This window comes from Martes martes, assembly GCF_963455335.1.
Source record: "Martes martes genome assembly, chromosome: 12".
Lineage (NCBI taxonomy): Eukaryota > Metazoa > Chordata > Mammalia > Carnivora > Mustelidae > Martes > Martes martes.
In genome coordinates this window covers 86,697,135-86,712,064 of record NC_137900.1, presented here as the reverse complement: position 1 = coordinate 86,712,064, position 14,930 = coordinate 86,697,135, and the positions used below count along the sequence as shown (strand labels likewise).

The window sequence follows — 14,930 nt, the reverse complement described above, 5'->3', positions numbered from 1 at the left end:
TAGGGCTGTTAGGAGGATTAGAAGAGAATGTGTGTACTAAGAGCACAGTGATGTGTATGCACAGGCAAGTGTTGGCCAGGCCCAGGATTTGTCTGTCTGTGTGCCTGAGACACCACAGCTAGTCTGTGCCTGGATGTGATGCCTTTTCCCTCCCTGTTCTTCCTGTTTTCCCACTAGCTCTTAGACTTCCCACAGGCCCCTTTTGGCAATGGCCAGCACCAAGGGGTTGGTGGTACCTTGGGCCCAAACCAGTGCTGACCTGTACCAGAGACAAACTCGTGCCCTGTCCACACCTACTTCTTCAGTAATGAATGTCTGAATTGCAGTCTCTGTGAGCTGAAAAATTCAACATGAATTGCATTTTTCGCTCTCCCCTTTTCTTGAAAGTTCCCCCCTTTTCATTTTATCATTCGGTAGTAATTAGTATTCAAGGGAAATTGGTCTTAATATATTGAAATTGGTTAAGTGCATTTAGACCTGTACCACAGCCAATGTCTTATTGGAAAATGTAATTGGGGACTCTGTGTATGTAATTAATTGAATTACAATTAAGAACTTTCATTAAGCGATACACTGGTACATTAGAGCAGTAAGGAAACATGTTTGACGAGCCACAAACCCTGTATGGGCTTTAAGTGAGGGCACAAGGATTTGCATCCCTCTCGTAGGCTCCTGGCCCCAGAATCCACTCTGCTGCCCCTGACTGATGGCTTGGTAATGCCTCAGGTGACATTTCTGCAGTGACTCCCTGATGGAAGATGGGGTCCTTCTAGCTTATGTGCCCTCAGTCTCTGACTCTGGAGTCAGAGAGAGAGAGAGAGAGACCTCAGTGTTGATCAAATATTACAGTTCTCAGGTATTTTGTCATGTAAATTGTCAAAACTGCTCAGGCTCCTTTTACTGTGTTTTCAACAGTAACAAAGATACATTGGAGGAAGAGAAAGTGATGGGAATTCTGTCATCAGCCTAACTCGTGAGCAAAGCTGTGATGGACCAGTGGTTCAGACCCTTGGCTGGTCATGCTTAATCCTCTAAAGGGTGGTTGGTTTCATTCTTGGCACACATTTGTTTATTCATCCCCTAAGCAGTGATGGTGTCGTCCTCTAGGCCAGTCACTCTGCTGACACGGTAGAGCGGAGCCCCACATCATGGAGCCCACACTTGTGATAGGTGGTGCTACAGAGGGTATAAAAGAGTAGCTAGCAGGTGTCTGGAGCTGTCGGAGGAGGAGAAGGCTTTCTTGAGGAAGAAGAAAAAGGAGGTAGTCAGTAAGTAAGGGAAGGAAGTTCCCGGTCTAAGGGACTGCTCATCTGAAGGCCTTGAGAAGGAGCTTGACCGGTTTGGGAATGAATGAATGAAGTGGAGTGAAATGAGTAAGGCTGAGAGTGCTGGAAGTGAAGACTGAGGGATGCGCAGGGTCTAGAAAGCAGAGCCTAGAGGCCCTGGTTCCGTGTTCTGCTCTTTTTAGAAATTCTACAAACCGGAAACTGTTTCTTTCTGATCACCTCATAAAACAAGATTACCCTGATTTATTGAGGGTCTGAAATCTCCCTGTGGAAAGGCTCTGACTCCGAGAGTTTAATCAATTAGGCCCTGACAGCAAGGATCCCTACCCTGGTTGTAGCATGGAGCGTTCAGTGAAGGGCATATCCTACCGTGTGATCCTGACGGCTTTGGCGAGATTACCGCAGAGGGCGTGTGTGCGCACGCGTGTGTGTGTGTGTGTTATACTATATCACCTATTGATTGTTTTTTAGAGACCAGCAAAAAATGACTAGTAGCCAAAGGGAAGTGTTTAATAGAAGAGAAGTTTGGGGCTTATGAGGCTTTAGGGACTTAAAAGGCCTTTGGAAAAAAAAGATGTGATGGATGTAGAAAGCAAAGGGAGAGTTTTCCTCCTCGACTCACTTACGCAGCCAGCTTTGAGTCTTACAGACAGAGTGAAGAGAATTAGGTTTTATCCCCGATTCTTTGTTCTGGCAAGGCCAGACATAATTGTGTTCTCCTTAGATACTGTTTTGGCCCATGGATTTGGACACTCGCAGCCCATCAAAGGGACATTTTTAACCAAAGCATTATGTGGTGATTCAGGGCACATTTTTGGAATTAGACAGGCATGGGTTCAGTTCCTAGCTCCAGCCTGTGCTACTTGTACGGCTGTGCTAACGGGATGACATTCTAAGCGTCATTTTTCTCACCTGTAAAAAAGGGGATAATAATAGGCAACAAAAGGGCATTGGGGAAATTAAATGAGATAGCATATTTAAAGTGCTGAGCATGGTGTCTGGCATACGGTAAACACTCAGTAAATGTTAGCTGCCCTTGTAGTTGTTGAGGCAGAATCCCAGTTTGGTGGTTTATCTGAATGGAAAACTAGTAACGGTGTATCAGGTTCTATTAACCAAGGTAAATACAGGAATGATCTCGGGTACTGTTGTTTTGTTTTGTTTTGTTAAGATTTTATTTATTTATTTGAAAGAGACACAGCAAGAGAGGGAGCACAAGCAGGGGGAGTGAGACAGGGAGAAGCAGGCTTCCCACCGAGCAGGAAGCCCGACACAGGGCTCAATCCCAGGACTCTGAGATCATGACCGGAGCCGAGGACAGATGCGTAGAGCCACCCAGGCGCCCCCAAATTCGGGTTAACCTGTGTTGCATCAAGCTTGAACATCTACTATGTGCTCTGTAGGACAGAACGTTTCTGCTCTCAAAGGAGCTCATTGTCTAGAAGGGGAGTACAGGTGTTTATCAGAACTACAGGGTTTCAGGGGAGGGATCAGGGAAGATTCTAGACTAGACCTTGAAGTGTATACATTTTAAAAAGTGGGAGGGACATTCTGGCCAAATGGTATAACCTGAGCACAGTCCAGTTTAGCTGAAGCAGGGACTGTTCCATGTGGGCAACAGCAATAAGGCCTCAAGATAGAGCAGGGCAGGGGTGCGTAGCTGGCTCATTCGGTGGAGCATGTGACTCTTGATCTCGGGGTTGTGAGTTCAAGCCCCATGTAGGGGGAGGAAAAAAAGATAGAGTAGGGCAGAAGATGGTTTATTTCCTATTCATTCATTCATTTATTTATTTATTTTTAGATTTATTTTTTGAGAGATGGGAGAGGGAGGAGCATGCCCATGAGCAGGGGGAGAGAGGAGAGAGAATCCTCAAGCAGACTACTCTCTGATCAGAACAGAGCCTGACACAGGGCTTGATCCTAGGACCTGAGAGCATGACCTGAGCTGAAATCAAGAGTCGACCCTTAACCAACTAAGCCACCTAAGCGCCTCTATTTCCTCTTCCTTTAGTCTGTTATTTGTACAGCAGTATTTTATTGTGTGCCAGGCCCTGACATGGATAATGTCTCCGCCTTTGAAGAATTGAAACCCCTCCACCTCTGACCATTTTATTTTCCACTATTCCCCTTCACACACTCTTTGCTCCAACCAAATGCAAACACTTGCTCCCACTTTATGGACTTCAGGTTTTTCCCACCCTGGATTGCCTGTCCCCTTTCCATAGTCTGGGAATCCTGCCATCCTCCTGTGTTCCCGAAGCACTAACACAGTCCCACAGCTGTGGTTGGTGCTGAGTGACTATTTGTGAACCTGCTAGGATCAGTCAACCATATTATCGAGCTATAGAGAGTTTAAAGGTGAGGTTGTAACAAAGGCCATCGTCTTCTGGTTGAGTCCTGGAGTTGGCATAGATCTTTTTGGGGAAGGGAAATTGAAGTTGCTTTAACTTAAAACTACATTCAAGCTTTTTGACTTGGTCTAAGAGTTACTGAACCATAAAATGAAGTTCGAAGTCCTGTGTGATTTGTATCTATGAACATAAGACATTTGCCGGTAGCATGCAGTGAGTTCATCTTAGCTTTGATTTAATGATTAGTGCCCATTTGTCTGAAAGGAGGTCGTGTATGTACCTGTAAGTGTCTCCCTCAGTTTCAGTGAAATCACATACACAAAAACACTTTTTAAACGTAGAACAGTATTAATTATAATTAGCCTTGGTCTGATCACCTGACAACAAGCCTGTTATTCTTGTAATGTGTGTCCCTGCTTTCTGTTTGTGTTTGTTTTCAGGTGTGTTGCACATACACAGCTGTAACTGTACTTCCGTATCTCATAATGATTGTCTAGATAGACATCCACGCACAGCATAAGGACCAATAAAGGCAGTGGCTCTCAAGCTTCTTGGTCTTAGACCTCTTTACACTCCTAAAAATTATTAAGGACCCCAAAGAGCTTTTGTTTATTGGGTTATATCTACTTATTGGGAATAAAAACTGAGAAAATTTTAAATATTTATGAATTCATTAAAAAGTAATAATAAATCCATTACTTGTTAACAAATTTTTATGAAAAATAGCTATATTTTCTTTTGTTTTCCATTTTCTTTCTCTTAAGAGCACTTATTTTTGTTCCATCAGGAAGATAAATCATTGGCTAATCACCTGAACCAGTGAGCTCTGTTTTATATATATACTTTTGCAGATTTCTATAACGTCTGGCTTTATAGAAGGCATCTTGATTTTCATATCTACTGCATTCAGTCTGCTATAATATATTGTTTCAGTTGTAGTATATGAAGAAAATTTGGCCTAACATAGATATGTGGTTGGAAAGGTAGGAGTATTTCAACAGCCTTTTCAGAAATAGTGGATATTAATTTTCCTTAATATACCAAAGCTCAAGTGATTGATTCTTAAAGGTTAGTTGCAATGTGGAATCAGAATTGTTATCATTGAACTTGTGCACTTGTTATTACTTTGTGCCCTTATAAGATAATAGGCATGAAAAGGGCCGATAATGTCTTACTGTTAATATTGAGATAATGGACCCCTGGAATGCTTCTTAGGCATCACCCCTCCACTGGGTCCTGGACTGTACTTGGAGAACGCCTCACTCAGAGCTTACAGTTACCTACCCCTCTGTCTCCTTGCTGCTGCCTGTAGGAAGGTGGTGAGATGGGAAGGAGAAGCACAGTGGAAGGAATGCGGACTCAAGTTCAACAGTTTTGTCCCAGTTCTCTCTCTTCCCCAAAATGGAATCTTAGGGGCACCTGGGTGGCTCAGTCGTTAAGCGTCTGCCTTCAGCTCAGGTCACAATCCCTGGGTCCTGGGATTGAGCACCACATTCGGCTCCCTGCTCGGTGGGAAGCCTGCTTCTCCCTCTCCCACTCCTGCTGCTTGTGTTCCCTCTCTTGCTATGTCTCTCTCTGTCAAATAAATAAATAAAATCTTTTTTTTTTTTTTAATGGAATCTTGGGTAAGGTTTGACCCACTCTTGACCCTTGATGTCAGAGTTAAGATTTGAACCTACATCTTGAGGGTTGCGGGGGGGAAGGGGGATGGGAGAGGGTGGTGGGGAAATGGACATTGGGGAGGGTATGTGCTATGATGAGTGCTGTGAAATGTGTAAACCAGACGATTCACAGACCTGTACCCCTGGGGATAAAAATACATTATATGTTTATTAAAATAAAAAAAAATTAAAAAAAAAAAAAAAAAAAAAGATTTGAACCTACATCTCTGAACTCTTATGTGCCAGATTCTTTCCAGTGTTAAGTCCCAAGGCCACTTCCCAGCCCTAGGCACCCTCAGCACCTCCTCTTTCTTTCTTTGCTGCAGGGCCTAGACGTTGCCTGCCTCCTCCTTCCCTCAACCCCCTCTTGCCAAAGCCTGACTTTGCCATTAAGATAGGTGCCATTCCTGTTTCCTCCTTTCTCATTCTCTCCTTTCAATAGCTAGGCTCCTTGCTCGCTTAGATTTTGTCCCACAAACCTTTACAAATTGCAAATGGGCTTTTTGTCATTCTTCTGGAGCCTGGTGTCAGTCCATCTGAGCACATTGGTGCTCAAGTCACTTTTAGGCCCCACCCCAAAATTTGATCTATCACAATACATCTTTGAGTTATTGCAGCTCGAGCATTTTGACACGATACATTATGGTAATCCATGGCACATAGAGACATTAACACTCCCGACTTTGACAAAATACATTGTGAAGTCTTTGAAGGCACCATTACAATTTATCTTGTCATTCAGGAGGAGACCGAGTTCAGCATTAATGTAGATGAACACAGTGTGGCTTTTGTTTCATTTAATTGCTTGTGACCTTTTTAATTGCTCATTTAACAAAATACCAAAGGGTTATGTTTCAATTAAATTAACAGTTTGGGAGTTTTTTTTTTTTTTAATATGTTTATTTCTAAAACATTCTGGTTCTCTTTTTTTTTTTTTACCTTAAATAGATAAAAATGTCTTCTCTAACAGAAGTGGGTTTTTAAATGTGAAGTTGATATACAGTAATAATTTTAACATGCAAATGGTATTGTGCCTATGTATGGTTGGGTTCACTCCTTTCTGGAAGGTATACAAACAGTGAAGGCATACATGCAAAGTCTTTGAACTTTTCTAGTCCAAAACATGCTTTTGATACACTACTCTGCTTCAGATGTTTTTTAGATATAAAGTGTCTGTTGTGTGCACCACTTCTGCCTCGTACTGTTTTCTTTGTGTTCCTAATACCAAATCTGTAAGCTTCCAAAGATCAGGAACCCTGTCTTATCCTCACCAGCGTGCCTCCATAGTCTAGCATCCCAGTGGCATGGGGAGAGTAGTTGCAGGTTATATGGCTGACTGATCTATACGTGTACACATGCCCCCTCCAAGCAGTGGCACTCCTGAGCCTACTTTGAAAAATGGCTGTGTAACTCCGAGACCAGAAGTTCAGCAGATGACCTGCTTGAGGGTGGGCAGCACATACTGGAGGTGAACACAGGAGTATCCGTTCGCTTCCTACTCCCCCAGGTGTTGTTGCTCTTCTAATGCAAATACAGCCCTTGTCATCTGGGGCAAGGCTCAGGACTTACCCAAGTATCAGGGGGGCTTAAATCCCCAAATGGGATATGAATTTACACTGTTGGAGAGTAGAAGGTCAATGCAAGAAGCATTAGTGTGTTGAGCCAGCTCCAGCTATATAAGTCTTGAACAAAATTAATATAAGGAAATTGACAAGCCTTGCTGGTTATTCCATAGCTTTAAGACCTCTACTAAAATCCTATCATCTCATCTGCCCATTATTAACATTTCAGCAAAATATAAAGTTTTCATTAATCTCCCACAGCAAATTTAGGAGTGAAAACTGGCACTTGTTTGAGCTTTTAGGACTACATTAGCTGGTGTATTAAACAAAATATGTCATTCTTCAGTAGCTTCTGTAAGAAGCTAAATCAATTTCCAGCCATATTTATGCACCACTTTATCTAAAAGCATCTGAATTATCATTTACAGCTAAGATGCTTTATTAGCAGCTGGCATTGAAATTGCTCAGTAAAAAATTATATGTCACGTTATAGTAATTTTTAAATTGGTTTTAATCCAACATCATAAAATGTAAAACTCTTAAATGTGGGTTTTTTTTTTTTTTTAGTAATTGGCATTTTAGCATAATGAGCTGTTACCCCTTTCCAAATCAAATACCTGCAATATTTAGAAAATACTAATTAGTAAAGAAAACAGAAGTTCTTGAGGTGAGTTGTATCTAATAATGGCGTTTTCTCAGATAAGATGGCTTTAACTGATTTTTAAAATATGAAAGGATTTTAATATCTCACCAAAATTCTCCACAGTTCTCCGATTTAAAAGGTTCTGAAAATAGAAATAAACATCTTTGCAGTTCTATTTCAGTAAAGTATGTATTGGGGAAGGTGAATGATTATTTGAAACTCTGGAAATTCTAGCCAGCATCTTGGTTTAAGAGATGGACATTACCCAGAAGATAGAAGTGCTTGCGACCATGACGCCTCTGTCCAAAATTACAGGTGTCCAAAGAAAGGTAGCAAGGCTACCTAATGTCCCTTACAGATGTTGAGTGTAACTCTTCTGATCCTAGCGATATGATGTTCGTTAAGTCACTCAGCCTCTCTGATCTACACCTTCCTGTGGACACGGCAGCTCATACTCATCCAGTAAATTTTCATCAAGCACTTGTTTTATTCTGGGCGTGGTAGCACTAGCAGGGTCTAGGCTATAATGGCGAGTAAAACAGTCACTCTGCCTGCCCTCTTGGGGCAGAGACAGATAATGATCAGCTGTGACAGCATTCTGCAGGAAAATGCTGGGTGCAGTGGTAAAAGGAGCTGTGCTGGACTTGGGGGCCCAGGGTCAGAGAAGCTTTCCCTGGAGTGTCACTTGATCTAAGCTCTTCAGGAAGAACAGGGAGGAGACCTGGAGATACAGGTCAGGAGAGAGTGAAGTGGGGGGAAGGGTGACCTGGGCAGAGAGGACAATATGCACAAATACTCAAAAATGGGACCGTATCACAGGCCCAGTGAATGGCCATGCCATTCAGTGGATGGCATTGAGTGAATGACCCAGTGCAGGTGAGGCTGTGTCTTCATTGTGAGGAGAACATTATTGGAGGGGCTGGAGTCATTCTAGCTGGGAGTAATTGTAGGGTTTGGAAACCAAATTCACAATTCCTAATAAATGAGTTCAATGTAAAGTCATCAGAAACTAAAAATAATCATGACTGCTCTTTTATTAAGTGTATTATGTGTTAGAGTCTTCAAATACATTTTGGCATTCTGTGCATGGTAAAAACTGGGGTTCAGAGAGAGAAAGACACTTGCCCGGTATCATATAGCAAGTTAGAGGCAGAGCTGGAAATTGAACCTGGGTCTGCCTGGCTCCAGGGTCCAGTATAAACCAACTGCTATGGGATTCAGAAGGAGGCGGAGTTGGAGCTGCCCTGGGTGGAGTTTTGGCAAGTACAGGTTAAGGTTGGAAGGGACGTTCTAGGCTACCACATGAGCAAAGGCCCAGAAATAGAAAAACCTGGATTTGTGTGCAGTCTGAGGAGTTTGGGAGGCGCTACAAGAAGGTGTGGATGAGAAATGACAATGTAAAATTGAAAAATTATGTCTCAGCCAGATTATGGGCAGCCTTCGTTGCTTGGTTGGAAACAGTGCCCCATCCAGGAGGCCATTCGAAGCCAGGGAGGATTTTCGAGCACCAGCCTTCTTATTTGTCCCCAGTCTCATGTATCAGAGTACTGAGCAAGCACAAAGCTCTCCCTAGACATCGAGCAAGTGAATAAATGATCAAAGCTTCAGAAAGCTGTATGAATCCGAAAGTCCTGCGGTGGCTAGATTGCACAGAGTGCCTGGTGCCCAGAAGGCCAGTGAGGAGACTGTTACAAGCGGGAGCAGACTCTTGCCCGCACCAGTGGAGACTGTGGGGCACAAGACGGGAAATCAATGAACAGTTTGAGAATCTTGGAAAGCGCAAGAATTCTTCAAGAGCGTGGATTACTTTTATGATTGGAAAAATTATTATGAGGAAAAGAAACAAGAAGTGTGACCGCCCATGCTTTTGTGCTTTGAACTTACTCTCGTGGAGATGGAGAGCTTCTGGCAAGCAGCAGTCTTTCTATCCTTGCGTATCCCTGCTGCCCAGCCAAGGGCCTGCCATAGAATAGGCAGTGTTTGTGGAATTAATTGTTGAATGATGAATATGCTACCATTCTCTGTTTACTGGAATGGCATTATTAAGTCATCGCTCAGCCTTTTCTTCTCCAAATTAAATAGCCCATATTATTTTAATTTATCCCAAAGCATTTTAAGCAGACACCATTTGCCAAGCCTCATGTATCTTTATGTGTTAAAGTGTTTTTTCCTCCCCAGGTTCAAGGGCAGACGGAGTTTTTGAGGAAGATTCACAAATTGACATAGCTACAGTACAGGATATGCTTAGCAGCCACCATTACAAGTCGTTCAAAGTCAGCATGATCCACAGACTACGATTCACGACCGATGTCCAGTTAGGTAAGTGCATGAAGTGATGAGGGACGGGGCCCTTTGTATCAGTGGTCAGCATAGAAACGGGAAAAGAAACAAGATCCAGCTTTTACGTGACCTGAATGACTAATGGTAATTTGTTTTCAGAGAAAATGTTTAAACAGTGAAATGTAAAGTACCTCCTTTTCCCCCACCTGAGTGCTCTGTCTTGTCTTCTTTTTTATGAAGCAGATTAGAAATAGAGCTAACTTGAGACTCTTTTCAAACTGATTGACTTCTGTGAAGTCCCATAATTCTTACCATTCTGTAATTCTCTTACATGCTATCCTTAGAACTGCTCTGTAGCTTTGCCACTTGCCTTTTTTTGCTCAGGTGAATTCATTGCTTATTCATTCATGCCTTTATTCAGGAAGCTTTTTAATGATCTTAGAAGTTATATTTGGATCTTCAGCAAATAATCCAGAATTAACTTTCAATTAATATTTGGATTAATTTGTTCCAATTAAGTGCTAAATTTCTGTTTTGACTGACACATAACGGGAGTAAAAAAAGTGTCACAGTAGTCAGTATTACAGCATCATCATGGTCACGGCTGTCATTTATAGGTACATACTGTGTATTAGGCACCATGCTAAGTGCTTCACATACACTACTGAGCTACCACAAAGGTAGGTATTTATACTTTCACCATCTAGCAAAGCAGGTAAATGAGGTGCCAGAGAGGTAACGTCTGATGCCCGAGCTCACACAGCAGGTAGGTGGTGGTGTTGGGAGCAGAATGCTGGTCTGGCCGACTTAAGTGCACCTGATGCCTACGAAAGGACACTGGGAGGAGCGGGTAGCAGGCGTGGGTGCCAGGCTTAGTCAGGGAGCTGACCTATACCCTGGCTCTGCCACCAGCCTCTGCCACATTGCCCCTTCTCAGGCCTCGTCTGCCTGTGTGTGAAGGGCGGAGGTTTGCACTCCAGCTCTGAGGCCCGCTGATGATAGGTTTCTTATAGAGGCTCTCTTTGTGTCTCATAATAAAGGCTTTTGCAGTGTTGGTGTTAGTGTGGCTAATTTGTAATAAGCCTCAGAAATCTCTGCAAATTTAAAAAAAAAAAAAAAAAACCTCTACAAATAATTCCTCCCCAACCTCACTGCCTGGAGCTTGACGCACGCTGACAGGAGAGCTGAGTAAGTCAGACGGGGCACCAGACTCGCAGCAGCTCTGAATCGTGGCTCTGCCAGTAGCCAGCTGCATTGGGCAAGTGACTTCAGCTCGCCAAGCCTTGATTGCATTGTGTCTACACAGGAGTATCCGTAGCACCAACTTCTTCAGGTTGCCTAGCAGAGCAAGTCAGATGGGCCGCATGAAGCACTCCGCACAGGGCCTGGCAGGTGGCAGACTTTCTGGAAATGGGAGCCGTTAGTGGAACATGCAGTGGACAGACTCTGGAGCTAGAAGCTGGGGTTCAAACCCCGACTCCTTTATTAGCTGCATCACCACAGGCCGATGGTTCAGAGCCTCACTTTCCTCGTTGGTAAACTGAAGACAATAGTCCCTGTCTCACAGATGTGGTACTTATGGGAATGAAGTGTCGTCACACATGCAGAGTACTTAAGAAGGTACCTGGCCCGTAGCAAGGCCTCAGTAAACACCAGCTGCTAGGATTATGGTGGTTCTAACAGACTAACCGGATGAGTTAGCACCCAGGAACTTTGAACCAAAACCACAGAACCCACCTTTCTCCTTTCTGGACCTGTTTCAGCCTCCTCACAAAAACAAACAAAATGCTAAATATCTAAAATGGTTAAAAAAAAAACCAACTTATTTATAATGTTGATTCTTAAAACATAAAAATCTTTAGTGTCTTTCTTCCTGGGGCTACTTTTCCTGGTTCTTCTCATAGGAATAAAAATAATGAGGCTGCTCAAAAAGAAGCCAGATTCAGAACAGGGGGAAAGGTCCATACTGTATTATTCTACTATATAATGTTTAGAAATACACAAAAATAATGTTGGAGCTATAGTGGTGAGTGTAAATGCCTTCCAAAAATACACAATAATCTATTGTGCAGAAGTAATGATGGTGGTTATCTGTGGGGAGAGGAGGCTGTGGTGATTGCAGGGGAGTCTGGGGATGCTGGTAAGGTTTCATTTCTTGATCTGGGCACTGATTACATGCATGTGTGGACTTTGTGGAAAAATCAAGTTATAGACACTCTTAGGACCGTGCACTTTGTGCTGTATATTTCTAATAGAAGTTACTAAAATAAGAGTTCTGTGCAGATGTCTAGTTTGTGTTTCCTATAGTACCTTCCCAGGAACAAAGGAGTGAGTGAGTCTAGCTTTAGGAAACCCAGTAAGTAGCCCAGCCGCAGCCAGAATCCAAGGCAGGAATTTTCCCAGGTGAACATCATCAGTAAGTCCACGAATTCCCAAAGTAAAAAAAAGCAGCGCTTTGGAAAGATAATCAAGATCACCGGCTCCTTTCCCACACATTATTTCCAAAGGCAAAAAGCCAAACTTTAATTCATCAGATTCTGACATGTGTATTCGCTTAAAGGAAAAGGGCCACAAAAGGATCTCGGGGAACAGCCCTCGTCTGTAGTCAGGACTGGGTTTAAATCCCCGCATTATCACTTGCCTGCAGTGTCACCTTGGAAAAATGCCTTCTCCTTTCAGTCGTAGTTTCTGTCATCTCTAGAACAGGAGTTACAACATTTACCTTTCAAGATAGAAAAAAGAGTATTTGGCCCACAGAAGCTCTATTCTGAATAGAAGCTCATCTTAGTGTTGCTATTGTTGCCGCCGTCGACCTGTTTTGCCTACAGCTTTCTGTCCTAGTCTACCATCTTGAAATTAACCACATCAGTCGGGTTAGGTAGTGGCTCTTTTGGCCAAGTTTCACTTGTAGCTACGGTAGAGAAGCCTTGTCAGGTAGAAACAGATGATGAGAGTGATGCAGGTGTCTCTCCCTAGAGCAGTAGTTCTCAGAAGTGTGACAAGAGGCCAGGCCCCAGTCACCTCTGGGTCTTTCCAGTGGTACACATGGCACCCTCTGGTGGAGAGACACAGCTCCAAGGAACTTCCAGACAATCAAATGTCAGAATACTTGTTTCAGTTACGAATCTAAGCTCAATCTTGAGCGTTATAAACAGAAATTTCATTCATTAGTCCTAAAGAATTTTGTGACAATCACAGAAACGGCGCCCATGAGTACTACACCAGGCAGTGAATAAATAAGCCCATCTCCTACTGCCACATAGATGAGTTCCGTATGCAACTTTAGACCCCCTCTCCCTCCCTGCAAAGCAGGTAACACCCTTTCATTTTCAGAGTAACAACAACAAAGACCTGCCGAGTGACCCAGGAATTCTTTCCTTCCGAAACTGAATCTACTGTAAAGTGCAGGGCAGCAAACAGCGCACCTTTTATGAGCATTTGAGTGAGCAGCTGGGTTCTGAGATCAGTAAATAATTTATTTTATTTCAACTGACTAGCCAGGTGCTTCAGATCTTTCCTGACACTGATGGATGGTCTCCTCCTCTCATCCATCCTGTGTCAGTCAGAGCAGAGATTTCCCTCGCCCCCTGTGGCAAGTTCTTCTAAGTGGTAAGTGTCTGTGTGCGGCATTTCCCCAGCAGCCCTGCTGATTCCACAGAAAACTGCCCATCCACTCTGAGTCAGTGGTACGTAGGAGCACGCGGCAGCAAGCAGAATTCCCAAGCTCCGCGGGGCCATCACAGCTGCTTGTCTCCTGACCGGGTGGTCATGGCCCGCGCTCCCGTTTCACCATCTGCCATCTGCTTCTGAGAAAGTCAGGCGAGGAGGGACTCAAACTTGGATCTGTAAGACCCAGACTTAAACTGATTTTCCACCAGACATTTCAGGAATTGAAAAACTTTACTGGAGTCCGTTAGTGAAACTTACGGCAAAGACCTGATCTTTTGAAATAGTATTAACATGAAGAATCACAATTTTTGAAAGTAGTTATCTGTCAAGTGTATGTTGCTATGTGCCAGGCACTTTGCTGATTACTCTTATTCTTGCCTCCTAGAATCCTATCACTATTATTGGGTAGTACTGATATTATCTCCATTTCTTATATGAGGAAACTAGGATATAGGGAACAATTACTTGTTAACTAATGAAGCTGGGATCAGAACCCAAGACTGCCTAAGCCTGAGTCCTGTACCTAGCTACTGTGTTATGCCTTGAAGGCATATTGTCATCGCACTAGCACTCTGTACCTCTGGGACAGTTTGCAGTGTACGGCCAACGTTCCCCCCATCACCTTATTTAATCCACACAGAACACTGATGATATTACTCCCATTTCATGACTCAAAAAAACAAGGCTTAGAGGAATAAATGAAGTAATGTGATGAATACGGAGAATTTAGTGTTTATTGGCACACAGCTGTTACTTAATAAGCACTAACTTTCTTTCCCTCCCTCCCAGCCGTCAGGATATACAGCAGGATATCCAGTCCCAGTAACAGAACTGGGACTGAAGCCCAGTCCCGTACAACAAGCCCAATCCATCAGGCCGTGGATGCCTCAGTCATTAATAACTTGCCTTCACAAAGGAAGTGATTACTTATTGGCCAGTTCCAAAATGCTGCACATCCTCCCTCTTCCCCTGCCCTAGCCTCTGGAGGTCAGTGTCAGTGTAGCACGTGTGCTGCTGTCCCGTGCTCCGTTTACATTATCAGTCACTGCACCTCTTTCCTCTGGGCCCAGACCTGACCTCAGAACCCTTTCTAATACGGCCCTATGAATGATCGCTAGCAGTCAGTTGAAGCTGGTTCTTAAGTAGAAGTCTATTCACCATCCCTGCCCTGTCAGCCTGGAAAGTTTACCACATAAAACCATCATGCCTGACCATTCCCATTATTTCTCAGAAACATTCTTGGACTATTTCATCTTGTCTGCTTCCTCTCTGTGTTGGGCCTGAAAGTACAGGTGCCCGTAAGTGTAGACTTTGTTTGAGCTTATACCAAGTTGAGGTCATTTCCATTAACGTGATCTCCCATGTGTCTGATCCCATGTGCCTGACCATAGGGTCAGACACTAGGACATGTGTGCTGCCCAGAAATGCCAAGGCTGACAGCTTAAAGTGGGTTTGGAGAAAATGAAACTAAAAGGGTC

General features: G+C 43.4%; 1 protein-coding gene across 5 annotated transcripts in view; it reads left to right on the top strand.

The window, feature by feature from the left end:
• The window catches only part of MAPKAP1 (MAPK associated protein 1), a 243,106-nt gene that overhangs the window by 188,427 nt on the left and 39,749 nt on the right, over positions 1-14,930 (top strand). For all 5 annotated transcript variants that reach the window (XM_080820352.1, XM_080820349.1, XM_080820353.1 and 2 more), the window contains one exon: positions 9,682-9,822. In XM_080820352.1, coding sequence (XP_080676478.1) covers positions 9,682-9,822 — 141 coding nt within the window. The remainder of the gene's footprint in view (positions 1-9,681; positions 9,823-14,930) is intronic.